The sequence below is a fragment of the Microchirus variegatus genome, assembly GCF_963457635.1.
Source record: "Microchirus variegatus genome assembly, chromosome: 21".
NCBI classification, from domain to species: Eukaryota; Metazoa; Chordata; class Actinopteri; order Pleuronectiformes; family Soleidae; genus Microchirus; species Microchirus variegatus.
This window is the reverse complement of record NC_139822.1, coordinates 20,342,416-20,370,118: the sequence shown is the minus strand read 5'-3', so window position 1 is coordinate 20,370,118 and position 27,703 is coordinate 20,342,416. Positions and strand designations below refer to the sequence as shown.

Here is a 27,703-nt window from a genome sequence, read left to right as displayed (position 1 = left end):
GCGACTCGGAGAAATCCGGGTTCACACTGGACGCAGCTTGTTTGGTCACTTCCTGTTCCTGTTTCAAAGTAAAAGCACTGGAGCATTCAAAGCTTTAATGGACCAACAGAGCCATGGTTCTCAAACGCGTCATATACAAATATTTTATATTTCTTACATTTAGTGCTTAGCATAACGAGTATGACGAATATTTAGTATTTATTGTTTGTTGTGGTTTGTCTTTTTTCCTTGTAAGTTATTATTATTATAATATTCTTATATAACAGTGTTAGTTTAGTAAAAGTGAGGAAGAGAATAATTCTGCTTCCTGTGTAAAGTTTACACCTCTGTATTTTAACGTTTATGATATTTTCTCTATTTGAAAAGATAAATGTAAATCCAGTGTGAACCCGACTTCAGTGATAAAAACATCAAGGTTTTTAAAAACCAAAGAAACTTTTTAAAAACATGTCACGTTCTTCACTGAAGAGTTTTTAAACCGTAAAACTGTTCATTAAAATATAAAATACTGAATCATAAGACGACGTTTAAACGCTTAAATATCAATATTTATGTCGTGGATGAGGATCATTAGGATTTTATTGATACCGGTTCTGCGAATCAATACTTATATTGATACTCATTAGCACATTAGCAGTAATTTAGCTCTGTGTTCCACCTGCAGTCGCAACTATGGAACGTTACCGTTAATCGCAGTTTTGTCGCATTTGTTTCACAGTAAATCAGTCGTACATTTAGCAGAATAAACGTGTCGCTAACGCTGTTTATGTTACACCGTTTAATACCACCACTGCTAATGCTAACAGCTCAGTTAGCAGCTGCTCTATTAGCTAACATGACCAGTTTGCAGCTGCTGCTATATTAGCCAACATGGACAGTTAGCACCTGCTATATTAGCCACCCTGACCAGTTAGCACCTGCTATATTAGCCAACATGACCAGTTAGCACCTGCTATATTAGCCACCCTGACCAGTTAGCAGCTGCTATATTAGCCACCCTGACCAGTTAGCAGCTGCTATATTAGCCACCCTGACCAGTTAGCAGCTGCTATATTAGCCACCCTGACCAGTTAGCAGCTGCTATATTAGCCAACATAACCAGTTAGCAGCTGCTATATTAGCCATCATAACCAGTTAGCAGCTGCTATATTAGCCAACATCCTACCGATGTTAAAGTGCATGTGTGTAAAACTGTTAAGTAAGTTTCCTCTTAACGGTCGACCAGGAAGCTGTGAATTTGGATGCTAACTTTAGCGACGTTACAGACTCCAGCGCTAATTAACGTGAATATCGTTGTTTTACGTGCTTTTATTGTGACGCGTCAGAGGAAGTTTTTACCTCACTTAAAGTGACAGTGAACTGAAGTACTTCCTGCCAACATGGCGGTGTAAACAGAGTCACGTGACGTCCGATCATTTGGAACTAAACGAGGAACTGGTTCCAGTCGTACAGTTTTTGCGATGTTTTTTTGCGATCTTTTCTCTCGTCAGACAATCGTGTACAGCAGCAGTTTTTGTAAAGTTTTAAAGCTTCGTCACTGTGAGCGGAAAACGAACCTCAGGGTTTACAAAGAAAACTTCAGGTAACATTTGACTTTTTTAAAGGTGCAGTTCCCGTTTTACTGTAAAGCTTTCACAGCTAACGGCATGTAGTGCTTTGAAGTAGATTTATTTTTATTGTTTATATAAAGCCTGGTACTTATATTTAAAAGTGAGTTTTGTTTCTGTAGCGAGACGATTCACTGTTTCATCACTCACTTCAATGTTTTCAATGACCTCATAGCTCCTCCTCCTCGTGGGCGGAGTCATCACAGCACCTGTGTCGACTTGTAAAGCAGTTGTTTTTGGTCAAAGTGAATCGTTAGAATCGTTAGTTGACCGAATTGTTTGCTTTGCTAAATGTTGTTTTCATTATTTTTAAGTCTTTTTAACTTTAATCTACACTGAGACGTGACTCTTCTACGGTGGCCCTGAGGTGCAAAACACAAACGCAAATCAAAAAACACAAACGCAAATGAAAAACACAAAAACATTAACTCACAACGCAAACACAAACCACACAACGCAAACCTCAGGGCCACCGTACTCAGTGACGACTCTCTCTGACCAATCAGAGGCCGTCAGTCTGATGACATCACACGTCGTCAGCGTCTCTCACTGATTGTTGTCGAGTTACAAATGTTTCATGAAAACGCGTCATCGGCCTCTGAAGGAGGCGGAGCCTCTGAAGGAGGCGGAGCCTGGACAATAATCCAACCTCCAAATGCCGCGGAAACTTTCAAAGCCATAAAAGACTCGTATAATCTCACAGATGTGTTCATCTGAAATAATCCCTCAGAGAGTTTCTATAACTGTTTCCTCTTTGTTTCTTTTGTGTCGTTGTGTTGTTGTTGTTGTTGTTGTCGTTCACATTTATAAAAATGTGTTGATTTTTAAATTATTTTTTTAAGTTATAAACGAAAGTGTTTTAGAATAAAAAATAATCTTAATCTTCCCAAAAAACGGCTGCAGGAAAAAACTCTTCAATAATAATAATAATAATATTAGTAATAATTATTATCACTGTATAATGGATGCACACACACACACACACACACACACGCGCACACACACACACACACACACACACCTCACTTACTGCATTTGTTTACGTTTGTTTTTGCATGAGAGCAACTTGAATTGATGTCTATGCAAACACTGTGTGTGTGTGTGTGTGTGTGTGTGTGTGTGTGTGTGTGTGTGTGTGTGTGTGTAATCTCTTTATCCTCCATAATCTGATGAAGATAATCTGAAAACAGAACAGTTTTTTTCTGAAGTTTAACTCAAACGTCACAGATTATAATGAAGCTGCTTCATGAATCTTTGCGTCTAAAATTAAAACAAACGTTTTTGTCTTCATTCACCAAACTCCCAGCATGCATCAGTGAGCGCACACACACACACACACACACACACACACACACACACACACACACACACACACACACACACACACACACACACACACACACACACACACACACAGTTATAAATAATTGCACTTGAACATGAAAACATAAATTCTTCATCTTTGTTTTTGCACCTCAGTGTTTGTGATTCTCTATTTTCTTCATGTTAAAATAAAGAAATAAATCAAAACAGTGTTGTGTGTGTGTGTGTGTGTGTGTGTGTGTTAGAGTGTGTGTGGATGTGTGTGTGTGTTTAATCACAGGACAGAAAATACCCAAAGAAAAGAAGAGAAGGTCATGATGATACTAAACTGAGTGGAGCTGGAAGTGTGTGATCAGCTGATACTGATACACACACACACACTCTAACACACACACACACACACACTCTAACACACACAGTCTGACAGATGCTGCCTCTTTCATCCTTCCTGTTTCTCCACCTTTAAATGCAACAAAATCCAATCAACTGTGGGGGTCAGTGACCACACACACACACACACACACACACACACACCTGTCAATCATGATGGATCAGGTCTAGTGATTGCCTCAGCAGATCTTTGGAGCATCTGTCCTTCTGTGTGTGTGTCTGTGTGTGTCTGTGTGTGTGTGTGTGTGTGTGTGTGTGTGGTCTTTTCCTTGTAAAGTATTTGTGTTTATGACAGAAAGTGTAAATTTGTCACGAGTAAAAAAGTGGACAGCGTCACAACAGTGGTGAACGTGATGTGAACACGATGGTAGTGAACGTTGTAGTGAACGTGGTGAACGACTCTGGAGGTCTATGGGTGGTGATGGTGAACGTGATGGTGAACGTGGTGGTGAACGTGATGGTGAACGTGATGGTGAACGTGATGGTGAACGTGATGGTGAACGTGATGGTGAACGTGATGGTGAACGTGATGGTGAACGTGATGGTGAACGTGATGGTGAACGTGATGGTGAACGTGATGGTGAACGTGATGGTGAACGTGATGGTGAACGTGATGGTGGTGAACACTAGTGTTGTGTAGTGTAGACATTAGGACAGGAGGACATGAGGAACATGAGGACATTAAGACATGAGGACATGAGGAAGGTTAGAATATGAGTCCTTTCATGAAATGATGTCTGGAGATATTTGATCTTTCATGTGAAGATTATTTTCAGGGTCAGCTGAGGTCAGAGGTCAGATGTCAGAGGTCAGAGGTCAGAGGTCAAAGGTCAGGCTTCTCTCTGAACCTCCTGTCATTCCTCATGAATATTTCATCACTCTTCCATTTCCTGCTGAGAGAGAGAGGATGATGAAGATGATGAAGATGATGACGTCACACCTTTATCAGTATGTATGAGGTCGTGATGACAGGATGATAATCTGTAATCTGATAATCTGTGGTGTGAGCGCCACCTGCTGTCAGGTTCTCTTCTTAAATGTGAATATTTTCTACTTTCTGTCATTTTTCAGCTTCTTAAATGTGAATATTTTCTACTTTCTGTCATTTTTCAGCTTCTTAAATGTGAATATTTTCATGTTTCTGTCATTTTTCAGCTTCTTAAATGTGAATATTTTCGCGTTTCTGTCATTTTTCAGCTTCTTAAATGTGAATATTTTCTACTTTCTGTCATTTTTCAGCTTCTTAAATGTGAATATTTTCATGTTTCTGTCATTTTTCAGCTTCTTAAATGTGAATATTTTCGCGTTTCTGTCATTTTTCAGCTTCTTAAATGTGAATATTTTCATGTTTCTGTCATTTTTCAGCTTCTTAAATGTGAATATTTTCACGTTTCTGTCATTTTTCAGCTTCTTAAATGTGAATATTTTCACGTTTCTGTCATTTTTCAGCTTCTTAAATGTGAATATTTTCATGTTTCTGTCATTTTTCAGCTTCTTAAATGTGAATATTTTTACGTTTCTGTCATTTTTCAGCTTCTTAAATGTGAATATTTTCTACTTTCTGTCATTTTTCAGCTTCTTAAATGTGAATATTTTCACGTTTCTGTCATTTTTCAGCTTCTTAAATGTGAATATTTTCACGTTTCTGTCATTTTTCAGCTTCTTAAATGTGAACATTTTCATCTTTCTGTCATTTTTCAGCTTCTTAAACCTTAGAACATTTTTCCATCTCAGACAAAACGACTCCAGTCCATAATTTCTTACAAAAAAAGAGAATCAAATGTTTATTTCGTTGAATCTTTCATGAAGAAAAAAGAAAACATGCTTCTCTGTCGACACCAAAACAAAAACCAGAGTGAAAATCTGTTTTTAAAGAAAGCGATTGTCGATCGATCGACTCGTCGTCCTGTCGCTGCTCTCTTTGTGTCGCAGCGCGTCATTGGTCCAGGACGGCTGACGTGAAAACAGCTGTCATGTGTGTGTGTGTGTGTGACGTCTTCTCTCTTTAACGCGTTTATTTTGTCATTTGTTCGTCGTTTCATTCAAACACTAACGTCCTGATGAGTCAGTGAAGCGTCCAGACGTCGTAATGTAAACATGACGTGTGCAAAAAGAACAACAATAAAAAAAGAAAAAGTGTAGTGTTAGCATCGCGGAGGCGTTAAAGGGACACTTCAGGGTCATCAGTTAAAAACTGTTTTCTTCAGTGTGTTTTATGAGGTGATGAGAGAATCTGAATTTGCCATGAGCGCCCCCTGCTGTCTGAAAAACCCCAAAAACAAAGCAGAGTTTACCCACTTAACAAAAGACGACATCTAAGTCACATGATCACGTCTTTATCTCACTTTTAGACTTTTGTAAACCACTCACTCTGCCACACCAAAGTCCAGAGAGAAAACCAGTGATTTTAGCTCACAGGGACACAGGAGCTGCTGGTCCTCTGCTGCCTCGTGTGGTCACTTTGTGTCACTGAGTTAAGTCTAAAGTCAATATTTTAAAATCAGTCATTGTAAGTTAGTGATGGAGGCAGCAGTGGATCAACAACTCCTGTGAACTCCTGTGTGCTGTGATGTTAAAATCACTGGTTTACTCTATGGACTTTGGTGTGGGAGAGTGAGTGACTTTGGTGTGGGAGTGAGTGACTTTGGTGTGAGAGAGTGAGTGGTTTACTAACTTGAGACGTGATCATGTTCTAAAGACATCGTAGACTTAATCTGACTCATACGTCTCTTTAAAACAGTTAAAACAGTAAAAACAGACAATTCATCAACGGGAAAATATTAAAAATGTATGTTTTTCCAGTTTTTCCAAACCCAAAGATCATTTATGACCAAAATAAAATGCGATAAATCCGTAAAAATATTCTTTAAGAAACACCGTCTGTACGTGGTCACGTGATTTAATCTGATTATCTCTGAAACCAGCTGTAAAATAACATCTTTAAACGTTAAAATGATATTTTCCTTATTTCTTCACTAAAACACACAACGATAATTCAGTTAATGCTAACGTGAGAAAATGGCGTCCGGTTGAGTTTAGTGACGTGAATTCTACGTTAGCGTTAGCGTTTAAGAACATTCCTCTAAAATCTCTTCATCCACACGGCGTCATTTTCACTGAACAGATTATAACGATTAGATGTTTCAGATTCATCAGGATTAACGTTTATCGCGATAAAAGTGTAAAAACGTTGCGACGCTGTCGTCGTGACCAACAACACGCCACAAACACGACACTGCCTCAACTCAACAGGAAGTCGGCCATTTTGAAATTTTGAATATTTAACACTTAACTGTTGACGTAAAGGTCACATGACCAACTGGAATGTGGTGAAAAGATGGTGTGGATGAAGTTTGACTGAAATGATGACGCAACATTTTAATAATCCATGAAAATCTTCCTTTATAAACTAAAGTAATTAAAACCGTAAAACACACACACACACACACTGGAATGTTCAAAAACCCTCTATAACTACTAAAGAGTCACAGGGACTGGGTCAGAGGTCAGAGGTCAGAGGTCAGGGGTCACCTGGATGTGAAGATGGCGCCTTTAAAATAAAACAATAATCAAGAAAAATGTAAAAAAAATACCCGACGACAGCAAAGGTCAGAGGTCACATGAGCAGAAACAGGTCTGTTAAAGTTTTAGTGTTTGAGAACAGACGTTCATCCCGTCAGAGGGTGTGTGAGCGCCCCCTGCAGGTCAGGGTTAGCCAGCGCTCTGTGAAAGCATGGTATAGACCAGTCCCCAGCAGCAGGTGGCGCTCACAGCACCGTCTGAATGTAGTCTGAGGGAAGGAGATGAAGAAAGACGTAGTGTGGCTTTAAAATAGAGTTTAAAAACGTGTGCGTGTGTGTGTGTGTGCGTGTCCTCAGTTAGTGTCGGAGACGATGACGATGACCATGTGCTCCTCGTCCAGATTACCCACAGTCCTCTTGGCCGCCTGCAGATACTGCTGCGAGAAGTCTCCGGGGGGGAAAGCGTACAGCATGGCTCCGGCTCCGCCCTCTTTGGCGGCGGGCAGACTCACCACTCCCGCCGCTTCCTTGTTGCGCAGGTAGGTCACCAGGTGGCGCAGCAGGCGCACCTGCAGCCCGGGCTCCGGGGGCGGGGCCTGGCGGTCGACGGGGCCCTGCAGAGCCAGCAGGACGGCGAAGGCGTCGGGTCGGCCCAGTTTGACGCGCCGCGACACCTCGTCCAGCCTCGTCTGGTCCATGCGGAGCCGCTGGGCGATCTTCAGCTGCCCGGGCTGCTTCTGGCTCTGCGGCCTGAGCGCGTCCTTCATCGCGGCGCCGAAGAACGAGGCTCCGCCCTCCAGCAGGTACAGGTCCGTGGGGAAGCTGCTGTTCTTCAGCGCGAAGAAGCCGTGCCACGACTTGGAGAGCGAGGACTGGGCGAACTCCGTCAGCGAGCTCGGCGGCGAGGACGCGTGCGCTTCCGTGCGGGCGGCGACGGCGGCGGCGGCGGGCGAGCCTGCCGCGACGACCTCGCTGTTTCTGTGGTGATGGTTTGACTGATGTGCGTTGGACGACCTCTTGCTGTGGTGGCGGCCGGACGACGGCTCCTCCTCGGTGGCGGCGTGGCGTCCGGCGCCGTCGGGGGAGTGGTCTCGTGGCTCTGTGGTGGAGTCGGGCGCTCTGACCCGCGCTCGGTCCGGGCTCACGTCGGGAGAAACGGCGCCCCCTGGACCTCGAACCCTGGACCGCCCCCTCTCTTTCTCCCTCTCTCGCTCTTTCTCCCGCTCTTCCAGCTGTCTGTCAGCTGACGGGCTGCGGCTCCGCCTCCTGCTCCGACGCTCCTCCCTCTCCTTCAGCCAGCGCTCCCTGCTCCGGCTCCTGCTCCTCGCCGTTCTCGTGCTCCGCCCAAACGCCTCCACTGCTCCTCCCCCTGCCCTCCTGTCCAGGCTGCGGCTCGGGCTGCTGGGAAAGTCTCGGTCACGCTCCCTCTGTGAGAGGAGGCTGTGCGGTGGCGGCGGCGGCGGCGGCGGCGAGGAGCGCTCCCGTTCCCTGGTGACCCTCAGCTCTCGCTCCAGGCTGCGGTGGCGGCTGTAGGCGTCGCCCAGGATGTCGTAGCTGGACGGCAGTGCGGCAGGCGGCTGGTAGGCCGAGGGGAACGGCCGCGACGGGCTTTCCTCGACCTTAGCGAAGTCCACCCTCAGACGGCGGTCGGCGCCGCCTAAAGGAAACCCTCTCATCTGGGAGCAGGCGGCTTGTGCCGCGTCCAGACTTTCGTACTGAACGTAAGCGAAACTGTCTCCTTTGACGTAGTCGATATTCCTTATACTTCCAAACCGGTCGAACTCCCGAACGAGAGCGGCCAGAGAATTCCCCGGCCCGATCCCGCCCACCCACAGCCGAGTGGTGGGGTTAGCTTTGCCGTATCCGATCTTTATGGGGTTGCCACCGATGAGGCGTCCCTGCATGGCCACTTTGGCCCGGTGGGCCATGTCCAAGTTCTGAAACTTCACAAAAGCATAAGCTCCGCCCTGTCCGCGGGCGGGACGTTTGATCACGACGTCCTCGATGATGCCGTACTTATCGAAGCCCCGCCTCAGCTCCGCCTCCGTCACGTTGCCGTCCAGATTCCCGATGAAGAGGTTACTGGTCGCCCTCTGGTCGTCCTCGGGCTTTAAATCCTCCACCACCGGCATGGGAGGGAAACCGTAGGGCCGCCCCCTTTCGTCCAGCATCCCATAATAATCCAGCAGCCTCTCCCTCTCCCGGCTCAGGCCCAGAGTCTCCAGGGCGTAGTGTCTCGCCCTGAGCTCCCTGATGTTGCTCGTGCCGGGCGCCGGCGGCGACAGCGAGCGCTGCCTGTACGGGTACGGGGCGTGCAGCGGTAAATAAGCCACGTCGGGTGGCGTCACGCTACGCCTCCTCACGTACATGGGCTCGATCTTTAACTGTCGCTCGCCCAGGACCAACCTGGAGAGAGAGAACGTACGGGTTAGCGTTAACGTTTCAACGCGAGATGAGGAAATCGGACTCTAGGTCGACCGATATGTGTTTTTCACGACCGATATTTATAATAACATCGTTAGCCAATAACGAAGCCGGGCAGATGAGCGTTCAACGATAACTCGTAACATCCTTGACTTACGACGGCTGTTTGTCGTCCCGATCATCAACGTGTGCTTTATTCATTCAGAAAATTAGCTAATTTTTAACTAAAATGTTAAAAGAATGATGCGTTTAGCGTAGAATTCATCGTGTTTTGCGTTTACGTTTCTTGTGTTAGCATAAATTTCTCGTAACGTTAGTTGGATTTTTTCATTTTGAGATTGTTGTAGCCCAGTTTTTAGCAACGTAACACAACAACAACAACAACAACAACAACCTGGACCAACCTGGAGGACTTGGCGTGCCGCGCCTCCTTCGCGTCCTCCGGGTGCCGAAAATTGACGTAGGCGATCCGGCCCAGCTCCGGCGTGTGCGACAGTTTCACGCTCACGTCGCCGAACTTTTTGAAGTCGTGGAACAGCGCGTCCTCCACGTCCTCGTCCGACACCTGCGAGCCCAGGTTACTGATGAGCAGCGTCTTGTACTCCAGAGTACCGGGCCTGGCTGCGGGCAGCTCCACCGCCGCTGCCGCCGCCGCCGCAGCAGCAGCAGCTGCCGCCGCCGTGGCCGCCGCCGCCGCCGCCGTGCTCCGCAGCGGAGGACGGCCGAGCAGGCTGAGCTCGTGGCGGTGGTGGAGCTCCAAGGCGGCGGCCGCTCGCTCCTCCCTGAGCCGCGGCTTCTCTCGCTCTCTGCTGCGGCTGCGGCGGTGGTAACCGCGGCTCTCCGCCAGCAGCAGAGCCAGCGGCGGCGGCGGCGGCAGCTCCTCTCTCCGCCCACCCTCTCGGTCCCGGTCCCGGTCCCGCTCCCGCATCCGCTTAGAGGCGGCCCTGGACGGGCTCGTCTCCCTCCCGGCCTGCCGCTTCATTTTCACTGGATGATGGAGCCCAAAGTTTTCGGTACCTGCGGAAGCGGCGGGAATCCGTCCCGGGGAGCGATTTTCAGCGGAGTTATAACAGAGAATAACGCGACACACGACGGCTTCGGTGGAGAAACGCTGCCGCTGTGGACGCAGAGAATCCGCTCATTTATCGAAGAAAACAGGACAAACTCGTTTAAAAACATGTCGGCTTCACAGGATCCGTACCGACGCCGCCATCTTGGACAATAGGAATGTGCGTGCGCTGTCGCCTGGAGGGCGGGGACACGACGCCGACTACGTCATGACGTACGACGTTTAAAAACAAACAAGTCTATTTTATTGATTTTGATAATATTAAAAAAGTCGGAAAAAAACATAATATTATGATAAAAAAGTCATAATATTATGAGAAAATAGTTCTAATATTGCAATAACAAAGTCATAACATTACAATAAAAGAGTCGTAATATTATGATGAAAAAGTCATAAGATTAAAATTAAACGAGTCATAATATTGTTATAAAAACTCATAATATTAAGATAAAAAACGTTGTAATATTAAGATGGAGAAGTTGTAATATTACAATACAAAGTCATAATATTCCGATAAAGAAGTCATAACATTACGATAATAGGGTCATAATATTATGAGAAAACCGTTGTAATATTATGACAAAAAAATTCATGATATTACGATGAAAAATTTAGAATATTACGAGAAAAAAGTTGTAATATTACGATAAAAAAGCTGCAATAATACAAGGAAAAAACTGTGTGTCCTTGAGCAAAGACACTTGCAGCGTGTACAAGTACAAGTTACTAGGAAATAAATAAAGTAACACGCACGCGCACACATACACACGCGCGCACACAAACACGCACGCGGTGAGCGGTGGGTGCGCTTGTTTTGTGTCACATCTCGCCTCACCGCTGTGTGGAGTACGATAAATGACGCAATAACCCTGTAAATAAAAGAAAGAATGTATAAATAAATAACTGAAAAATAAACGAATAAAAATCTACCGTTAAAACACAGTAATATTTCTTTATTCATTCATTTATGTGATTATTCTATCTTTCTGTTATTGATTAATAATTATGTCACTTATCGGCCACCGTACACTGCAGGCGCGCGACTCTCCCCGGAAAGACCCCGCCTCTTTGAAAACAAGCCGTCCAATCAGGGCGCTGAACGCCACAGCCTCGCTTGAATATTCAGGACTTTTCGCGGGCTTTGGCTGACACGTGACGGTTTAGCGCGAAAAGCAGAGTCGCCACCGGAAGAAGAAGAAGGAGTTTAGTCGTGAAGAGGCTGAAGAAGACGGACGTGCAGTAATGGCGGTGAGTGAAAACACACTGAAAACACAGCGAAAACACAGCAAACGGCTCTTTATTCACTCATTAGTGACGAGCGGAAGAACCGGGAATTAAAGGAAAAAGTGTGTGTAAACTGAGGTGTTGTCAATAAAGTTTGACGTGTGTCGAGTTGACAACAAAAGACACAGAGACGTCGCTGCTCTAAAAGTCTGAATATTCGTTAAAATGTGGACTTTCTAACTCACTGCAACAATAATGTGCGTTTATAGACAGTGTGTGCTGCGTTGTGTTGTCATTGTGTTGTCATTAGACGACATTAGACAACACTTTATGGCCGCGAACTGACGGTTTGTGTCGCATTGTCAACTCCTCACTCTCACATCAAACCAAACCTCATAGAGAAAAGGAGTGATTTTAAACCTCGCAGCTCACATGAGTTCACAGGAGTTCTTGATCCACGGATTCTTCCGTCAGTCACTTCGAATGTGTCGTGTGGGTAATTCGGCGTCTGAAATCTTTAGTTTAGTTTTAATTCTGTGACACAAAGTGACCACACGAGGCAGCAGCAGAGCAGCACTGGCCCAGCGGCTCCTGTGTCCCCGCGAGCTAAAAACGCTCATTTTCTCTATGGACTTTGGTTTGGGAGAGTGAGTGAGCTTCACTAACTGCAGTTTGTTTAGCAGACTCCGAATTAAACATGTTTGTGTTTAAAAAGACTTCAAGTAAATGAAAAAATAACAACCGACACGTGGATGGGGAAAAAACTCCTGTTGAGGTGCCTCCACACGGGGGCGCCATTCCATCTTTAACTCGTTAGTTTTTATTTCAATATTTAACAGTACAATAATCTGACAGTTCATGTTTATGTAGTTTTTTATTGTTTGTTTGTTAACGACAGATTATTAGAGCCAAACTGACGAGAATAGAATTATCAGATGGATTTATACACATGTTCAATGACTTTAATTAAAACTCACCATGAAAGCTGCACAAGGGCCAATTCCAATTCCTATCTTAACCCTCAATCTCAACCCTTAACCTTATTTTGTCACTTAGAAATGGGACACCCCTTAAATGCAGATACGTCTTCAGACTGTAGGGGGCAGAATAACGCCAAAGCTGCGTCCAGTCTGTCAACTCCAAAGAAGAAGAAGAAGAAGAAGACATTTACGTCAGGATTATTTATTCTGATCCGTTTGTCAGTCAAGTTATTAGGTTGTCAGTTAGTTATAAGATGATACTCATACAAATATTCAGCTGACAGTTACCACACACCACGACTTATTGAAAAGTAAACCACACCGGCCGACTATTGACAAAAGATGGTCAAATAAAAATAAATGTTAGGCAACAATGACGTCAGTAATCCATAATATGGGCCTAAACTAACATCATTTTTATATCTCTATTAACAAAGAAAATACTTCATTTGTATCGCACTCGTTTCACTGCTTTCGACGCCATCTTTGTTATGTGAAAACACGCAATGCATTCTGGGTAGACCTTGCTCCCAAGGGTGGTCTCTGAAAATCTCAATATTGAGGGCGATACAGACCTTAAACTTGGCCTCAACTTAATTTATCTGAGAATCAGGACAGAACTTGGACTAGAGGGAGAACATTTATGAGATTGAGGATTAAGAAGGAATTAGAATTTAGCCTAAGTCTGGGAACTTTCAAAGTTTTCAATAAAGGTGTTTGAATAATAGATGGTGTCATAATGTTTGATGATACAAATATCAGTATATATTTACGTTTGTGCTCAGGATTCCTCCGAGTCGTTCCACATGGCCACGAGCCCCAGCCGAGCGTCCAGGAGAGGAGACCTGACGTCCAGCCCCGGGCGAGACCTGCCGCCCTTCGAGGACGAGTCTGAGGGTCTGTTGGACGACGGAGCTCTGCCCGGGGAGGAGGACGGGGACGGGGACGGGGAGGAGCTGATCGGGGACGGCATGGAGAGGTGAGGACCAGGAGGCTGGACCTCCTCCTCAGATTAATCATCATCGTCAGGATGTTTCCTTGACATAAATGTGATTGATCTGTGCAGGGATTACCGCGCCATCCCGGCCCTGGATCAGTACGAGGCCGAGGGTTTGGACCTGGACGACGAGGATCTGTCGGAGCTGTCGCCTGGAGCTCGAGCCGCCGCCGAGGAGGAGATGAGGAGGAGAGACAGGGAGCAGGGAGTCAGCGGGAGGCTGAGGAGAGGGCTGCTCTACGGTGAGATTAACCAGATTATAGAGATTATAGAGGCTGAGGAGAGGGCTGCTCTACGGTGAGATTAACCAGATTATAGAGGCTGAGGAGAGGACTGCTCTACGGTGAGATTAACCAGATTATAGAGATTATAGAGGCTGAGGAGAGGGCTGCTCTACGGTGAGATTAACCAGATTATAGAGGCTGAGGAGAGGGCTGCTCTACGGTGAGATTAGCCAGATTATAGAGATTATAGAGGCTGAGGAGAGGGCTGCTCTACGGTGAGATTAACCAGATTATAGAGATTATAGAGGCTGAGGAGAGGGCTGCTCTACGGTGAGATTAACCAGATTATAGAGATTATAGAGGCTGAGGAGAGGGCTGCTCTACGGTGAGATTAACCAGATTATAGAGATTATAGAGGCTGAGGAGAGGACTGCTCTACGGTGAGATTAACCAGATTATAGAGGCTGAGGAGAGGGCTGCTCTACGGTGAGATTAACCAGATTATAGAGATTATAGAGGCTGAGGAGAGGGCTGCTCTACGGTGAGATTAACCAGATTATAGAGGCTGAGGAGAGGGCTGCTCTATGGTGAGATTAACCAGATTATAGAGGCTGAGGAGAGGGCTGCTCTACGGTGAGATTAACCAGATTATAGAGGCTGAGGAGAGGGCTGCTCTACGGTGAGATTAACCAGATTATAGAGATTATAGAGGCTGAGGAGAGGGCTGCTCTACGGTGAGATTAACCAGATTATAGAGATTATAGAGGCTGAGGAGAGGGCTGCTCTACGGTGAGATTAACCAGATTATAGAGGCTGAGGAGAGGGCTGCTCTACGGTGAGATTAACCAGATTATAGAAGCTGAGGAGAGGGCTGCTCTACGGTGAGATTAACCAGATTATAGAGATTATAGAGGTTGAGGAGAGGGCTGCTCTACGGTGAGATTAACCAGATTATAGAGGCTGAGGAGAGGGCTGCTCTACGGTGAGATTGACCAGATTATAGAGATTATAGAGGCTGAGGAGAGGGCTGCTCTACGGTGAGACTGACCAGATTAAAGAGATTAAAGACCGTCTAAAGAGATAGAAGGAAAAAGTGACTTTGGCCTCTTCACAAAAGACTATTCACTATTACAATCTATGTCTAAATCTACGTCGTCGTCAAGAACGTAATCTCACTGTGAGAAAAGTGACATTAGTGAACCGCTCACTCTGCCACACCAAAGTCCACTCAGAAAAGCAGTGATTTAAGCTGCTGTGTGTGTGTGTGTGTGTTGGCCCACTTTCCTGCTCACACACACATGAATGTTTATTTTTAGGTCCATGAGACTCAGATTTTCAGGATCATCATAAATCCTCAGTCTTTTCATGGTGTGTGTGTGTGTATATATATATATATATATATATATATATATATATATATATATGATTCTGTTTGTGACTCTGCTGTCTAAGACGTTTGTTAAATGTGACGACGCTTTGTTCTTCATCTTTAAATCCAGACAGTGAAGACGAGGACGACGAGCGTCCGGCGGCTCGGAGAAGACGATTGGCCGAGCGAGCGGCAGAGGGCGTCGACGGCGAGGAGGAGGAGATGATCGAGAGCATCGAGAACCTGGAGGACATGAAGGTCTGGAGCAGGACGTCAGATCAAGTTCAAGACCCCTTTAAAATAGACATGGGTCATTGAAAGTTTTTGAATTTGGAAAAAGAAATCAAAAACTTTCAAGCACTTTGAAAGATTCTATTTATTTATCTTTCACTTTCAAGGGCCTTGAATTTTTTATTTCTTTTTTTCAAATTCATAGACAAAGGTCATTGAAAGTGCTTGAAAGTTTTGGAATTAGGGGGGAAAAAATTCAAGTTTTGAAAAAAGTAGACGTGGGTCATTGAAAGAAGTTGAGATGACATTAAAGTAATCACTGGGGTCTCACAGGTCCTTGACATCCTTGAAAGTTTGTGAATTAGTGTTTGACATAAATAGACAGGAGTCACATAAACATGTTTGTTTATCTTTAAACGTGGACATTTTCCCGCCCTGACAGGGTCACACGGTGAGGGAGTGGGTGACCATGGCAGCTCCAAGACTGGAGATCTACAACCGCTTCAAGAACTTCCTGAGGACACATGTGGACGAGAACGGACACAACGTCTTCAAGGAGAAGATCAGCGACATGTGCAAAGGTCTGTCTGTCAATCATCTGTCAATCATTTTAAAAAACAACACAAGTGTTGTGATGAATCGTGGCTCGATTGTTAATCCTGTTTGTGTTTCCTCCAGAAAACAAAGAGAGTCTGGTGGTGAACTATGAAGACCTCGCAGCCAGAGAACACGTGTTAGCTTATTTCCTCCCAGAAGCTCCCACTGAGATGTTAAAGGTGAGAAAATGTATTGTATAATATATATAATATATATATTTAAGAAGCTGAAAAATGACAGAAACGTGAAAATATTCACATTTAAGAAGCTAAAAAATCACAGAAACATGAAAATATTCACATTTAAGAAGCTGAAAAATGACAGAAACGTGAAAATATTCACATTTAAGAAGCTGAAAAATGACAGAAACGTGAAAATATTCACATTTAAGAAGCTGAAAAATGACAGAAACGTGAAAATATTCACATTTAAGAAGCTGAAAAATGACAAAAACGTGAAAATATTCACATTTAAGAAGCTGAAAAATGACAGAAACATGAAAATATTCACATTTAAGAAGCTGAAAAATGACAGAAACGTGAAAATATTCACATTTAAGAAGCTGAAAAATGACAGAAACGTGAAAATATTCACATTTAAGAAGCTGAAAAATGACAGAAACGTGAAAATATTCACATTTAAGAAGCTGAAAAATTACAGAAACGAGAAAATATTCACATTTAAGAAGCTGAAAAATGACAAAAACATGAAAATATTCACATTTAAGAAGCTGAAAAATGACAGAAACGTGAAAATATTCACATTAAAGAAGCTGAAAAATGACAGAAACGCGAAAATATTCACATTTAAGAAGCTGAAAAATGACAGAAACGCGAAAATATTCACATTTAAGAAGCTGAAAAATGACAGAAACGTGAAAATATTCACATTTAAGAAGCTGAAAAATGACAAAAACGTGAAAATATTCACATTTAAGAAGCTGAAAAATGACAGAAACGTGAAAATATTCACATTTAAGAAGCTGAAAAATGACAGAAACGTGAAAATATTCACATTTAAGAAGCTGAAAAATGACAGAAACGTGAAAATGTTCACATTAAAGAAGCTGAAAAATGACAGAAACGTGAAAATGTTCACATTAAAGAAGCTGAAAAATGACAGAAACGTGAAAATATTCACATTTAAGAAGCTGAAAAATGACAGAAACGTGAAAATATTCACATTTAAGAAGCTGAAAAATGACAGAAACGTGAAAATATTCACATTTAAGAAGCTGAAAAATGACAGAAACGTGAAAATATTCACATTTAAGAAGCTGAAAAATGACAGAAACGTGAAAATATTCACATTTAAGAAGCTGAAAAATGACAGAAACGTGAAAATATTCACATTTAAGAAGCTGAAAAATGACAGAAACGTGAAAATATTCACATTTAAGAAGCTGAAAAATGACAGAAACGTGAAAATATTCACATTTAAGAAGCTGAAAAATGACAGAAACGTGAAAATATTCACATTTAAGAAGCTGAAAAATGACAGAAACGTGAAAATATTCACATTTAAGAAGCTGAAAAATGACAGAAACGTGAAAATATTCACATTTAAGAAGCTGAAAAATGACAGAAACGTGAAAATATTCACATTTAAGAAGCTGAAAAATGACAAAAACGTGAAAATATTCACATTTAAGAAGCTGAAAAATGACAGAAACGTGAAAATATTCACATTTAAGAAGCTGAAAAATGACAGAAACGTGAAAATATTCACATTTAAGAAGCTGAAAAATGACAGAAACGTGAAAATATTCACATTTAAGAAGCTGAAAAATGACAAACGTGAAAATATTCACATTTAAGAAGCTGAAAAATGACAGAAACGTGAAAATATTCACATTTAAGAAGCTGAAAAATGACAGAAACGTGAAAATATTCACATTTAAGAAGCTGAAAAATGACAAAAACGTGAAAATATTCACATTTAAGAAGCTGAAAAATGACAGAAACTCAAATGGATAAATAGAGTCATCATTAATGTTGGAGTAAACGTTTATTAAGGTTTACTAACATGAATGCACCTTCTGCTCAGATCTTTGATGAAGCAGCCAAAGAAGTGGTTCTGGTCATGTACCCGAAATACGACCGCATCGCCCACGAGATCCACGTCCGCATCTGTAACCTGCCGCTGGTCGAGGAGATTCGCTCGCTCAGGTCAGAGTTCAGGGTTTTTCTGTCACATGGTGACGATGACCTGACAAATAGACTTTTTATCTCTGTGTTAAACTGAAGTTTGTAAACCATTCACTCTCTCACACCAAAGTCACTCACTCTCTCACACCAAAGTCACTCACTCTCACACACCAAAGTCACTCACTCTCACACACCAAAGTCACTCACTCTCACACACCAAAGTCACTCACTCTCACACACCAAAGTCACTCACTCTCACACACCAAAGTCACTCAAATATTTACTTTAGATTTAACTCAGTGACACAAAGTGACCACACGAGGCAGCAGAGGACCAGCAGCTCCTGTGTCCCTGTGAGCTAAAATCACTGGTCTTCTCTGTGGACTTTGGTGTGGGAGAGTGAGTGACTTTGGTGTGGGAGAGTGACGTACACAATTGTTATGGCATTTTTTGATCACTTCATAACTGTAAGTGTCTTTCTACTCCTCCTGCTCCTCCTCTTCCTCCTCCTCCTCCTCCTCCTCCTCCTCCTCCTCCTCCTCCTCCTCCTGCTGCAGACAGCTGCACCTGAACCAGCTGATCCGTACCAGTGGTGTAGTGAGCAGCTGCACAGGCGTCCTCCCTCAGCTCGGCATGGTCAAGTACAACTGTAACAAGTGTAACTTTGTGCTCGGGCCGTTCTTCCAGTCTCAGAACCAGGAAGTGAAGCCGGGCTCGTGTCCTGAGTGTCAGTCACTGGGACCCTTTGAGATCAACATGGAGCAGGTGAGACTTCAGGCTCCTGGAAAACCTTTGTTGTCCCTGCACTGAATAGACATGGGTCATTGAAAGTGCTTGAAAGTTTTTGAATTTGAAAAAAAAATCCAAGACCCTTGAAAGTTTTTTGAATTTGAAAAAAAAATCCAAGACCCTTGAAAGTTTTTGAATTTGAAAAAAAAAATCCAAGACCCTTGAAAGTTTTTGAATTTGAAAAAACAATCCAAGACCCTTGAAAGTTTTGGAATTTGAAAAAAAATTCAAAATCCTCGAACGTTTAAAGAAAAAAAAAATAGACATGGGTCATTGAAAGTGCTTGAAAGTTTTTGAATTTGAAAAAAAAATCCAAGACCCTTGAAAGTTTTGGAATTTGAAAAAAAAATCCAAGACCCTTGAAAGTTTTGGAATTTGAAAAAAATCCAAGATCCTTGAAAGTTTTGGAATTTGAAAAAAATCCAAGACCCTTGAAAGTTTTTGAATTTGAAAAAAAAAATCCAAGACCCTTGAAAGTTTTTGAATTTGAAAAAACAATCCAAGACCCTTGAAAGTTTTGGAATTTGAAAAAAAATTCAAAATCCTCGAACGTTTAAAGAAAAAAAAAATAGACATGGGTCATTGAAAGTGCTTGAAAGTTTTTGAATTTGAAAAAAAAATCCAAGACCCTTGAAAGTTTTTGAGTTTGAAAAAAAAAATCCAAGACCCTTGAAAGTTTTTGAATTTGAAAAAAATCCAAGATCCTTGAAAGTTTTGGAATTTGAAAAAAATCCAAGACCCTTGAAAGTTTTGGAATTTGAAAAAAAAAATCCAAGACCCTTGAAAGTTTTGGAATTTGAAAAAAAATTCAAAATCCTCGAACGTTTAAAGAAAAAAAAATAGACATGGGTCATTGAAAGTGCTTGAAAGTTTTTGAATTTGAAAAAAAAATCCAAGACCCTTAAAAAATGTTTTTTTATCCGACTATTAAAGGTTTGAATGGAATGTGCGTTATAGACGTTCAGTTACCAGATTATATATCGAGGTAGAGTTTTTTTTATTGGACACGAGTTCATGATGAATGCTTCAGGAAGCATGTGTGACGTCTCTCTACTGCCCCCTGCAGACAGTTTACCAGAACTACCAGAGGATTGCGGTCCAGGAGAGTCCTGGGAAGGTGGCGGCCGGACGCCTGCCGCGCTCCAAAGACGCCATTCTTCTGGCCGACCTGGTGGACAGCTGCAAGCCCGGGGACGAGATCGTGAGTGTTTTTACGATTATTTACCGTCATTTTTAATTCACGTGAAATCAGAGTCGACGAGAGATTTTTCAGGAGAAGGAGAAACACGGGTTGCGTTTGTTACTTAACTTTCCTCAGGAGTTGACGGGGATTTACCACAACAACTACGACGGCTCTCTGAACATGGCTAACGGCTTCCCGGTGTTTGCCACGGTGATCCTGGCCAATCACGTCACGCGCTGCGACGACGGCGTGGCCGTGGCCGAGCTGACGGACGAGGACGTGAAGGCCATCGTGTCTCTGTCCAAGGACGAACGCATCGGAGAGAGAGTGAGTTCCACGGTCGCCGATCCGACCGCCGTCCTCCGTCTTCATCGCTCGTCTGACGCACTGTTTCCTCTCGTCTGCAGGTCTTTGCCAGCGTGGCGCCGTCCATCTACGGCCACGAGGACATCAAGAGAGGCCTCGCCCTGGCTCTGTTCGGAGGAGAGCCCAAGAACCCAGGTCAGGAAAAGACACGGGTCATTGAAAGTGCTTGAAGGTTTTTGAATTTGAAAAAAAATCCAAGATCCTTGAACGTAAAAAAAATAATAGACATGGGTCATTGAAAGTCCTTGAAAGGTTTTCAAAAAAAATCCAAGATCCTAGAAAGTTTTAGGAAAAAAATAGGCATAGGTCATTGAAAGTGCTTGAAAGTTTTTGAATTTGAAAAAAACACCAAGGCCCTTGAAGGTTTTTGAATTTGATAAAAAAAAATCCAAGACCCTTGAACGTTAAAAAAAAAATAGAGATAGGTCATTGAAAGTGCTTGAAAATGTATTTCTTTTTTTCCAAGGACCTTGAAAAAATGTTTTTTGTTTTTTAAGACATGGATCATTGAAAGTGTTTGAGTTTGGAAAAAGATCCAAGACCCTTGAACGTTAAAAAAATAGGATCATTGAAAGTGCTTGAAAGGTTTTGAGTTTGGAAAAAAACTCCAGGACTCTTGGAAAAATGTTTTTTTTTTTAAAGACATGGGTCATTGAAAATGCTTGAACGAAGTTCAGTTGATATTTAGGTCAATGTCTCCATTGTTTGTTACGACGCCACCTACTGTTTCATGTCCTGCGTTGCTTGAATTTGAGAGAAATGGTCCTGGAAAGTCCTTGAAAAGCGTGTGTGTGACGTCCCTCACCTCTGTCTTACAGGAGGTAAACATAAGGTCCGTGGAGACCTCAACGTTCTTCTGTGTGGAGATCCAGGAACGGCCAAGTCCCAGTTCCTCAAGTACGTCAGTGTTGACTGTCAGAGCGTCGTCATGGCGACTGCAGGCTGAGCTATTATAAATATTATTAATATTATTAAAAATACGAACTAGTTTCTTAGATTTTTCAGCTTCTTAAATGTGAATATTTTCGCGTTTCTTTGGTTTAGACGTTTTCAGCACTGATCAACGTTTTATGAACCAAAGAACTACTCGTGGAAAACAACACAGCTAATCTACTGTAATCCTAATCCTGCGCAGGTACGTGGAGAAGGTGGCGAGTCGTGCCGTCTTCACCACGGGTCAGGGGGCGTCGGCCGTGGGTCTGACCGCCTACGTCCAGAGACACCCCGTCAGCCGCGAGTGGACGCTGGAGGCCGGAGCGCTGGTGCTCGCCGACCGCGGCGTCTGCCTGATCGACGAGTTCGATAAGGTCAGTGAGGCCGTTAATCTGACCGTTAATCTGCAGCATCGTCACAGAATATAGAATAACGTCTTTGTGCTGCAGATGAACGACGCCGACCGCACCAGCATCCACGAGGCCATGGAGCAGCAGAGCATCTCCATCTCTAAAGCCGGCATCGTCACCTCGCTGCAGGCCAGGTGCACCGTCATCGCCGCCTCTAATCCCATCGGTAAGTAACACACGGTCCAATCTGTGACGTTCAAAACCCGTGTGATCTGACAGCTGCGTCTCCTCTCTGATCCACAGGGGGGCGCTTGTTTGTTTTCAGTTTTAATGTAGTAATAATAATAATAATGCTCAGCTCGTTTAGGAACAGACTGCAGCTAAAGTTACTTTAGTCTGTGAGGTATAATCTAGATTAAAAGTCTAATTTTACTCACTCGTTACACCAAGTACAAATCATATCGCGCGTGAACGTATGAACGCGCGTGAACGTATGAACACGCGTGAACGTATGAACACGCGTGAACGTATGAACACGCGTGAACGTATGAACACGTGTGAACGTATGAACACGTGTGAACGTATGAACACGTGTGTTGCAGGAGGACGGTACGACCCCTCGCTGACCTTTGCTGAGAACGTGGACCTGACAGAACCCATCGTGTCGCGTTTCGACGTGTTGTGCGTGGTACGAGACACCGTGGACCCCGTACAGGTACACACACACACGTACAGGTACACACTCACACACACACGTACAGGTACACACTCACACACACACGTACAGGTACACACTCACACACACACGTACAGGTACACACTCACACACTCTGGTCCTTTAACAGTTTAAGATCACGTGACGTTTGAAACGTCCGCTCTCAAGTCAACGTCGCACACTTCTGATTCGTTTAGTTTCAGTCACGTTGTTCCCCGTGGCCTCGTAGCTCCTCCTCCTCCTCCACGTGGGCGGAGTCATCACAGCACGTCTGCGTGAAACTGTGGTGACGTTGTTTTCTCTGCGACACAAACCCATCAAGTACATTTTGGAACTTTACGTAGATTTTGGAATTATCAGTAGATTTTGCAACTTTATGTATTTTGCAACTTTAGGTAGATTTTGGAATCATGAGTAGGTTTTGGAACTTAACGTAGATTTTTGAAGTCTTTTTAACTTCTACAGTTGGACTTTGTTGTCTTTGACGTAACACTCACGACTCTTCAGTGACGACACTCTGACCAATCAGAGGCCGTCGGTCTGATGATGTCATTATCAGCTGGACCTCGTCAGCGTCTCTCACTGATGGAGGAGAAAGAAAAAGCGAGTCGAGCTTGAACTGTGTCGTGGAAAAGTGTTAAAGTGAAGATCCACAAACCCAGAATCGAGACTTAAATAACGCAAACGTTGACGTTTCTTCCCAACAGGACGAGATGTTAGCTCGCTTCGTGGTCGGTTCTCACATCAAACATCACCCCAGCCACAAGGAAGGGGGCGTGGCCTTGGAGGACGTGGTTCTGCCCAATTCATCTGACGTTCCGACGATTCCCCAGGATCTCCTGAGGAAGTACATCATCTACGCCAAAGAGCGGGTACGAACACGACCGGCGTGGATCTGCTGCGTTTACAGATGACGACGATCAAAGTGACCTTTAAATAAGACGACTTTTCTTCTCTTGTTTCCTCAGATTCATCCTAAACTCAACCAGATGGACCAGGACAAGGTCGCTCGCATCTACAGTGACCTCCGTAAAGAGTCCATGGTGAGTCCTCAAGGCAGGAACATCAGATATCTGTGAAGGTTCTGAGTCATCGGGTCATGGACCTCTTCAGAGGAGGCTTCCTTTAGAGAAGGCTCCTTTAGAGAAGGCTCCTTCAGAGAAGGCTCCTTCAGAGGAGGCTTCCTTTAGAGAAGGCTCCTTTAGAGAAGGCTCCTTCAGAGGAGGCTTCCTTTAGAGAAGGCTCCTTCAGAGGAGGCTTCCTTTAGAGAAGGCTCCTTTAGAGAAGGCTCCTTTAGAGAAGGCTCCTTCAGAGGAGGCTTCCTTTAGAGGAGGCTCCTTCGGAGGAGGCTTCCTTTAGAGGAGGCTTCCTTTAGAGAAGGCTCCTTCAGAGGAGGCTTCCTTTAGAGAAGGCTCCTTTAGAGAAGGCTCCTTTAGAGGAGGCTTCCCGAGGAGGCTTCCCTTGGAGGCTTCCTTTAGAGGAGGCTCCTTTAGAGGAGGCTTTTTTCAGAGATTTCTTTAGATAAGGTTCCTTCAGAAGAGGCTCCTTCAGTTCTTTGTGTCTGAGGAACTAAAGCCTCTTGGACGAGCCGTAATGTCGCTGATGAAAGTCCAGTTGCCTCCAGCTCACGATGAAGTGTGGTTCTGATGTTTTGAGCGTGAAAATGGTGCGAGCAGCAGCTTCTCGCTCACAGTCTTGGTTTGGTGTCACACTCAGGCCACGGGCAGCATTCCCATCACGGTCCGTCACATCGAGTCCATGATCCGCATGGCCGAGGCCCACGCTAAGATGCACCTGAGGGACTACGTCCTGGAGGACGACGTCAACATGGCCATCAGAGTCATGCTGGAGAGTTTCATCGACACGCAGAAGTTCAGCGTCATGAGGAGCATGAGGAAGGTGAGTCGCCGTCGACTGTGGTGATATTTCTGACAGTAGAGATTTGTGGCGTCGTCTGAGTCGTCGTCTTTGTGTCTTTGTTTCAGACGTTCGCGCGGTACCTAGCCTTTCGCAGAGACAACAACGAGCTGCTGCTCTTCATCCTCAAACAGCTGGTGGCCGAGCAGGTGGCGTACCAGAGGAACCGCTACGGCGTCCAGAACGACACCATCGAGGTGCCGGAGAAAGAGCTGCAGGACAAGGTGACCAGACAAATCCTCACTGAGAGACCGATGTGTTTGTTTCTCTCCACTAGGTGGCGATGTGCCCCCTTCACTTTGTTAGTATTTGTCCCTCTCTGTTTTTAGCTTTCAGCTAGGTCTTAGCATGTTGTAGCAAATGCACCAAAACCTGAGTGCAGCTAAAGTGCAGCTACTTCCTGTTGCTGCTGTGAAATAACGAAAGATAGCGTAAAAAAACATGTTTATTTTGTTATAATAATAAAATAAGATTTTTTATTAATGTAAAAGGTTTAAACAGGAAGTAGGAAAGAGATGAACTCTGGGGCTCTTATTTTGGAAACCAGGGTGAAAGGAAGTGGTGACATAAGATTTCCGACTATAACGCAAAGACAATAACGCAGATTTAAAAACCCCAATTTAATTTTTTGAGAAAAACTAATAATTAAAATAAAATATGCAGTCAATCTGATACTGAATTTAAAGAACAGCTCATTATTTGGCAGTCAATCTGATACTGAATTTAAAGAACAGCTCATTATTTGGCAGTCAGTCTGGTGCTGGATTTAAAGAACAGTCTGTTGGTGGATGTTTTGGGTGAGTCATTAAGTGGTTTTGGTTAGGGTTAGTGAGTGCAGTATAAATCGTTTGTGGTACAGATCGTAAACTTTCAGTCGTAACTGGTTATCGGATCGTGTTTGAGCGACTTTGAAGTCCATTTCACTCGGATGCTAACGTACGAACTCTTCTTCTTCTTCCTCTTGGTTCAGGCGAGACAGATCAGCATCCACAACCTGTCGACTTTTTACAACAGCGACATCTTCAGCTCCAACAAGTTCAGCTTTGATGTCAAGAAGAAGCTGATCCTGCAGAACTTCTGACCTCCTGACCTTTGACCTCCTGACCTTTGACCTCCTCCTCCTGGTCTTCACGTGTCACACACTGAGAATGAGAAGAAAAGCTGGTGTGATGAAGACGATGTTCACAGAGTTTCTGACGTTCTTCATCATCAGCACAAATCAAACGCAGGAGAAGAAAAAAGTAAATGTTTGACCTCTGACCTTCACTGTAAATAAATGTACATGTTGTCGTAGAAACAGGGTTTTTCTTCCTGTTTGTGGAAGTTTAAAAAAACCTGTTACTAATGTTTCTACTGTTGATGTTTGATTGTTTTGTTTTTGATAATAAATCATAAAAAATATGGACTTGTTTTTGTTGAATTATTGTCTTTCACTTTTTATCCTGCTTAGAACAGCTCATTATTTGGCAGCAAGTCTGGTGGTGGATTTAAAGAACAGCTCGTTATTTGGCAGCAAGTCTGGTGGTGGATTTAAAGAACAGCTCGTTATTTGGCAGCCAGTTTGATAGTGGATGTTTAGAACAGCTCATTATTTGGCAGCCAGTCTGGTGGTGGATGTTTAGAACAGCTCATTATTTGGCAGCCAGTTTGATGGTGGATGTTTAGAACAGCTCAGTATTTGGCAGCCAGTCTGATGGTGGATTTAAAGAACAGCTCATTATTTGGCAGCCAGTCTGGTGGTGGATTTAAAGAACAGCTCAGTATTTGGCAGCCAGTCTGATGGTGGATTTAAAGAACAGCTCAGTATTTGGCAGCCAGCCTCTTGCTGGATGTTTAGGGTTAGTGATGAGGCTTTGTTTAGTCTGTTCAAATGAATGGAAGTCAGTGTGTGTGTGTGTGTGTGTGTGTGTGTGTGTGTGTGTGTGTGTGTGTGAGATTGTGTTGAATTTTCAGCATAAATTAAAGTGACTGTGAAAACATGAATGTATTTTTGGAAGTGAATGAAGTGAAGTAAATCTGATTCTTTGTGACGTCTTTTCTTCGTCCGCCGTCTGTTATTTTTATTCACACTTGTGTTTCACATGTTTCAGGTCTGTACATAAGTGAGTTTATATCACTGTAAAACCCATAATCCATTTAATACATTATGTGGAATCATTCTGTGTCACATTTAAAAGGTAATTCAAAGGTTATTCGTTTGCATTTTTAATGATTTTTCATTCCCGTTTTCATGTGTGTTGTTCTTTTGCAAACTCCTTCGTTAACTTCACCTCACGACCTTGTTGTCAAAGGTTTGACTTTTATCATTTTCTTAGAATTCTGGTTTTAGTTTTTTTTTTATTATTTTGTTTCTTTTCTTTCCCTGTGTCCTGAAAAGAAAATCAGGTTTCAGACTTTTTCTCCTCAGAATTTTGTAATTTTTAATTTTCATGTGTCAGAATTCTACGGAGCCCCTAAAGGGACAAGAAAAAAAAACAAAAAAAAAACGTTTCAGGTGCTCACCTGATCCGTTTCGAGTGAGCACCTGATCGGATCAGGTGAGCACCTGATCGGATCAGGTGAGCACCTGATCGGATCAGGTGAGCACCTGATCGGATCAGGTGAGCACCTGATCGGATCAGGTGAGCACCTGAAACGTTTTTTTTTTTTTGTTTTTTTTCATGTCCCTTTAGGGGCTCCGTAGAATTCTGAGAAATTAGGTCTAAATTCTGAATTCTAAATGTTAACTTTTTAATCTCAGAATTAGGACATTTTATTTATTTTTTGTTTTTATTTATGTTTCCAAATTTTTTCTTAAATCTCAAAATTCACGCTATTTTTTTTTGTTCCAAAATTTGTCTGAGTAGTTTTTTTCCTCTGAATTCGGACTTAAATCTCATAGTTTAGGCTGGTTTAAAGTTTTTTAATTTTGTTTCCAAAAATGTCCTGACATAAAAAATAATAATAATTTTCACGTGTGAGAATTCTGCGAAATTTTATAATTTTGAATTTTAAATGTTTACTTGTTAATCTCAGAATGTAGGAGATTTTATTAGTTTAAAAAATATATATACGTTGTTTTGTTTTTTTCTGAATTAATTTTAATCTCATAATTCGGGCTGTTTCTAATTTTATTATTTGTTCCAAAATGTGTCCGACTTTTTTCCCCTCTCTCGTTCTGTCTTTAATGTCATAATTTAGGATGATTTAATGTTTTAAATGTTGTCCTGACATTTTTTCTCCCTCAGATTCCGACTTTAATCTCATAATCCAGTTGTATGTGTGTGTGTGTGTGTGTGAGAGTGTGTCCGTGAACGCACCACGCCTGTCTGTTTCAGTATGGCGGCTCAGAGTCTCAGAGCAGGAAC

At 43.2% G+C, this 27,703-nt stretch overlaps 2 protein-coding genes across 2 annotated transcripts; one reads left to right on the top strand and one right to left on the bottom strand.

Moving 5' to 3' along the window:
• Positions 1–7,194: 7,194 nt before the first annotated feature.
• Positions 7,195–10,247, bottom strand: rbm15b (RNA binding motif protein 15B; the record flags this gene model as incomplete). The annotated part of the gene is made up of 2 exons (XM_083907890.1): positions 7,195–9,247; positions 9,670–10,247. The coding sequence occupies 2 exons, from the start codon at positions 10,245–10,247 to the stop codon at positions 7,195–7,197; spliced, it is 2,631 nt and encodes an 876-aa protein (XP_083764016.1).
• A 1,329-nt stretch (positions 10,248–11,576) lies between these two features.
• mcm2 (minichromosome maintenance complex component 2) lies at positions 11,577–25,437 on the top strand (the record flags this gene model as incomplete). Its single annotated transcript, XM_083908102.1, has 20 exons — positions 11,577–11,582; positions 13,324–13,517; positions 13,605–13,777; positions 15,259–15,386; positions 15,802–15,940; positions 16,038–16,135; positions 18,003–18,124; positions 18,661–18,868; positions 19,959–20,093; positions 20,211–20,402; positions 20,483–20,576; positions 21,260–21,338; positions 21,577–21,748; positions 21,824–21,950; positions 22,327–22,439; positions 23,147–23,311; positions 23,408–23,482; positions 24,156–24,338; positions 24,425–24,580; positions 25,327–25,437. 20 exons carry the CDS (start codon positions 11,577–11,579, stop codon positions 25,435–25,437), a joined length of 2,670 nt encoding a protein of 889 aa, XP_083764228.1.
• Positions 25,438–27,703: the final 2,266 nt, after the last annotated feature.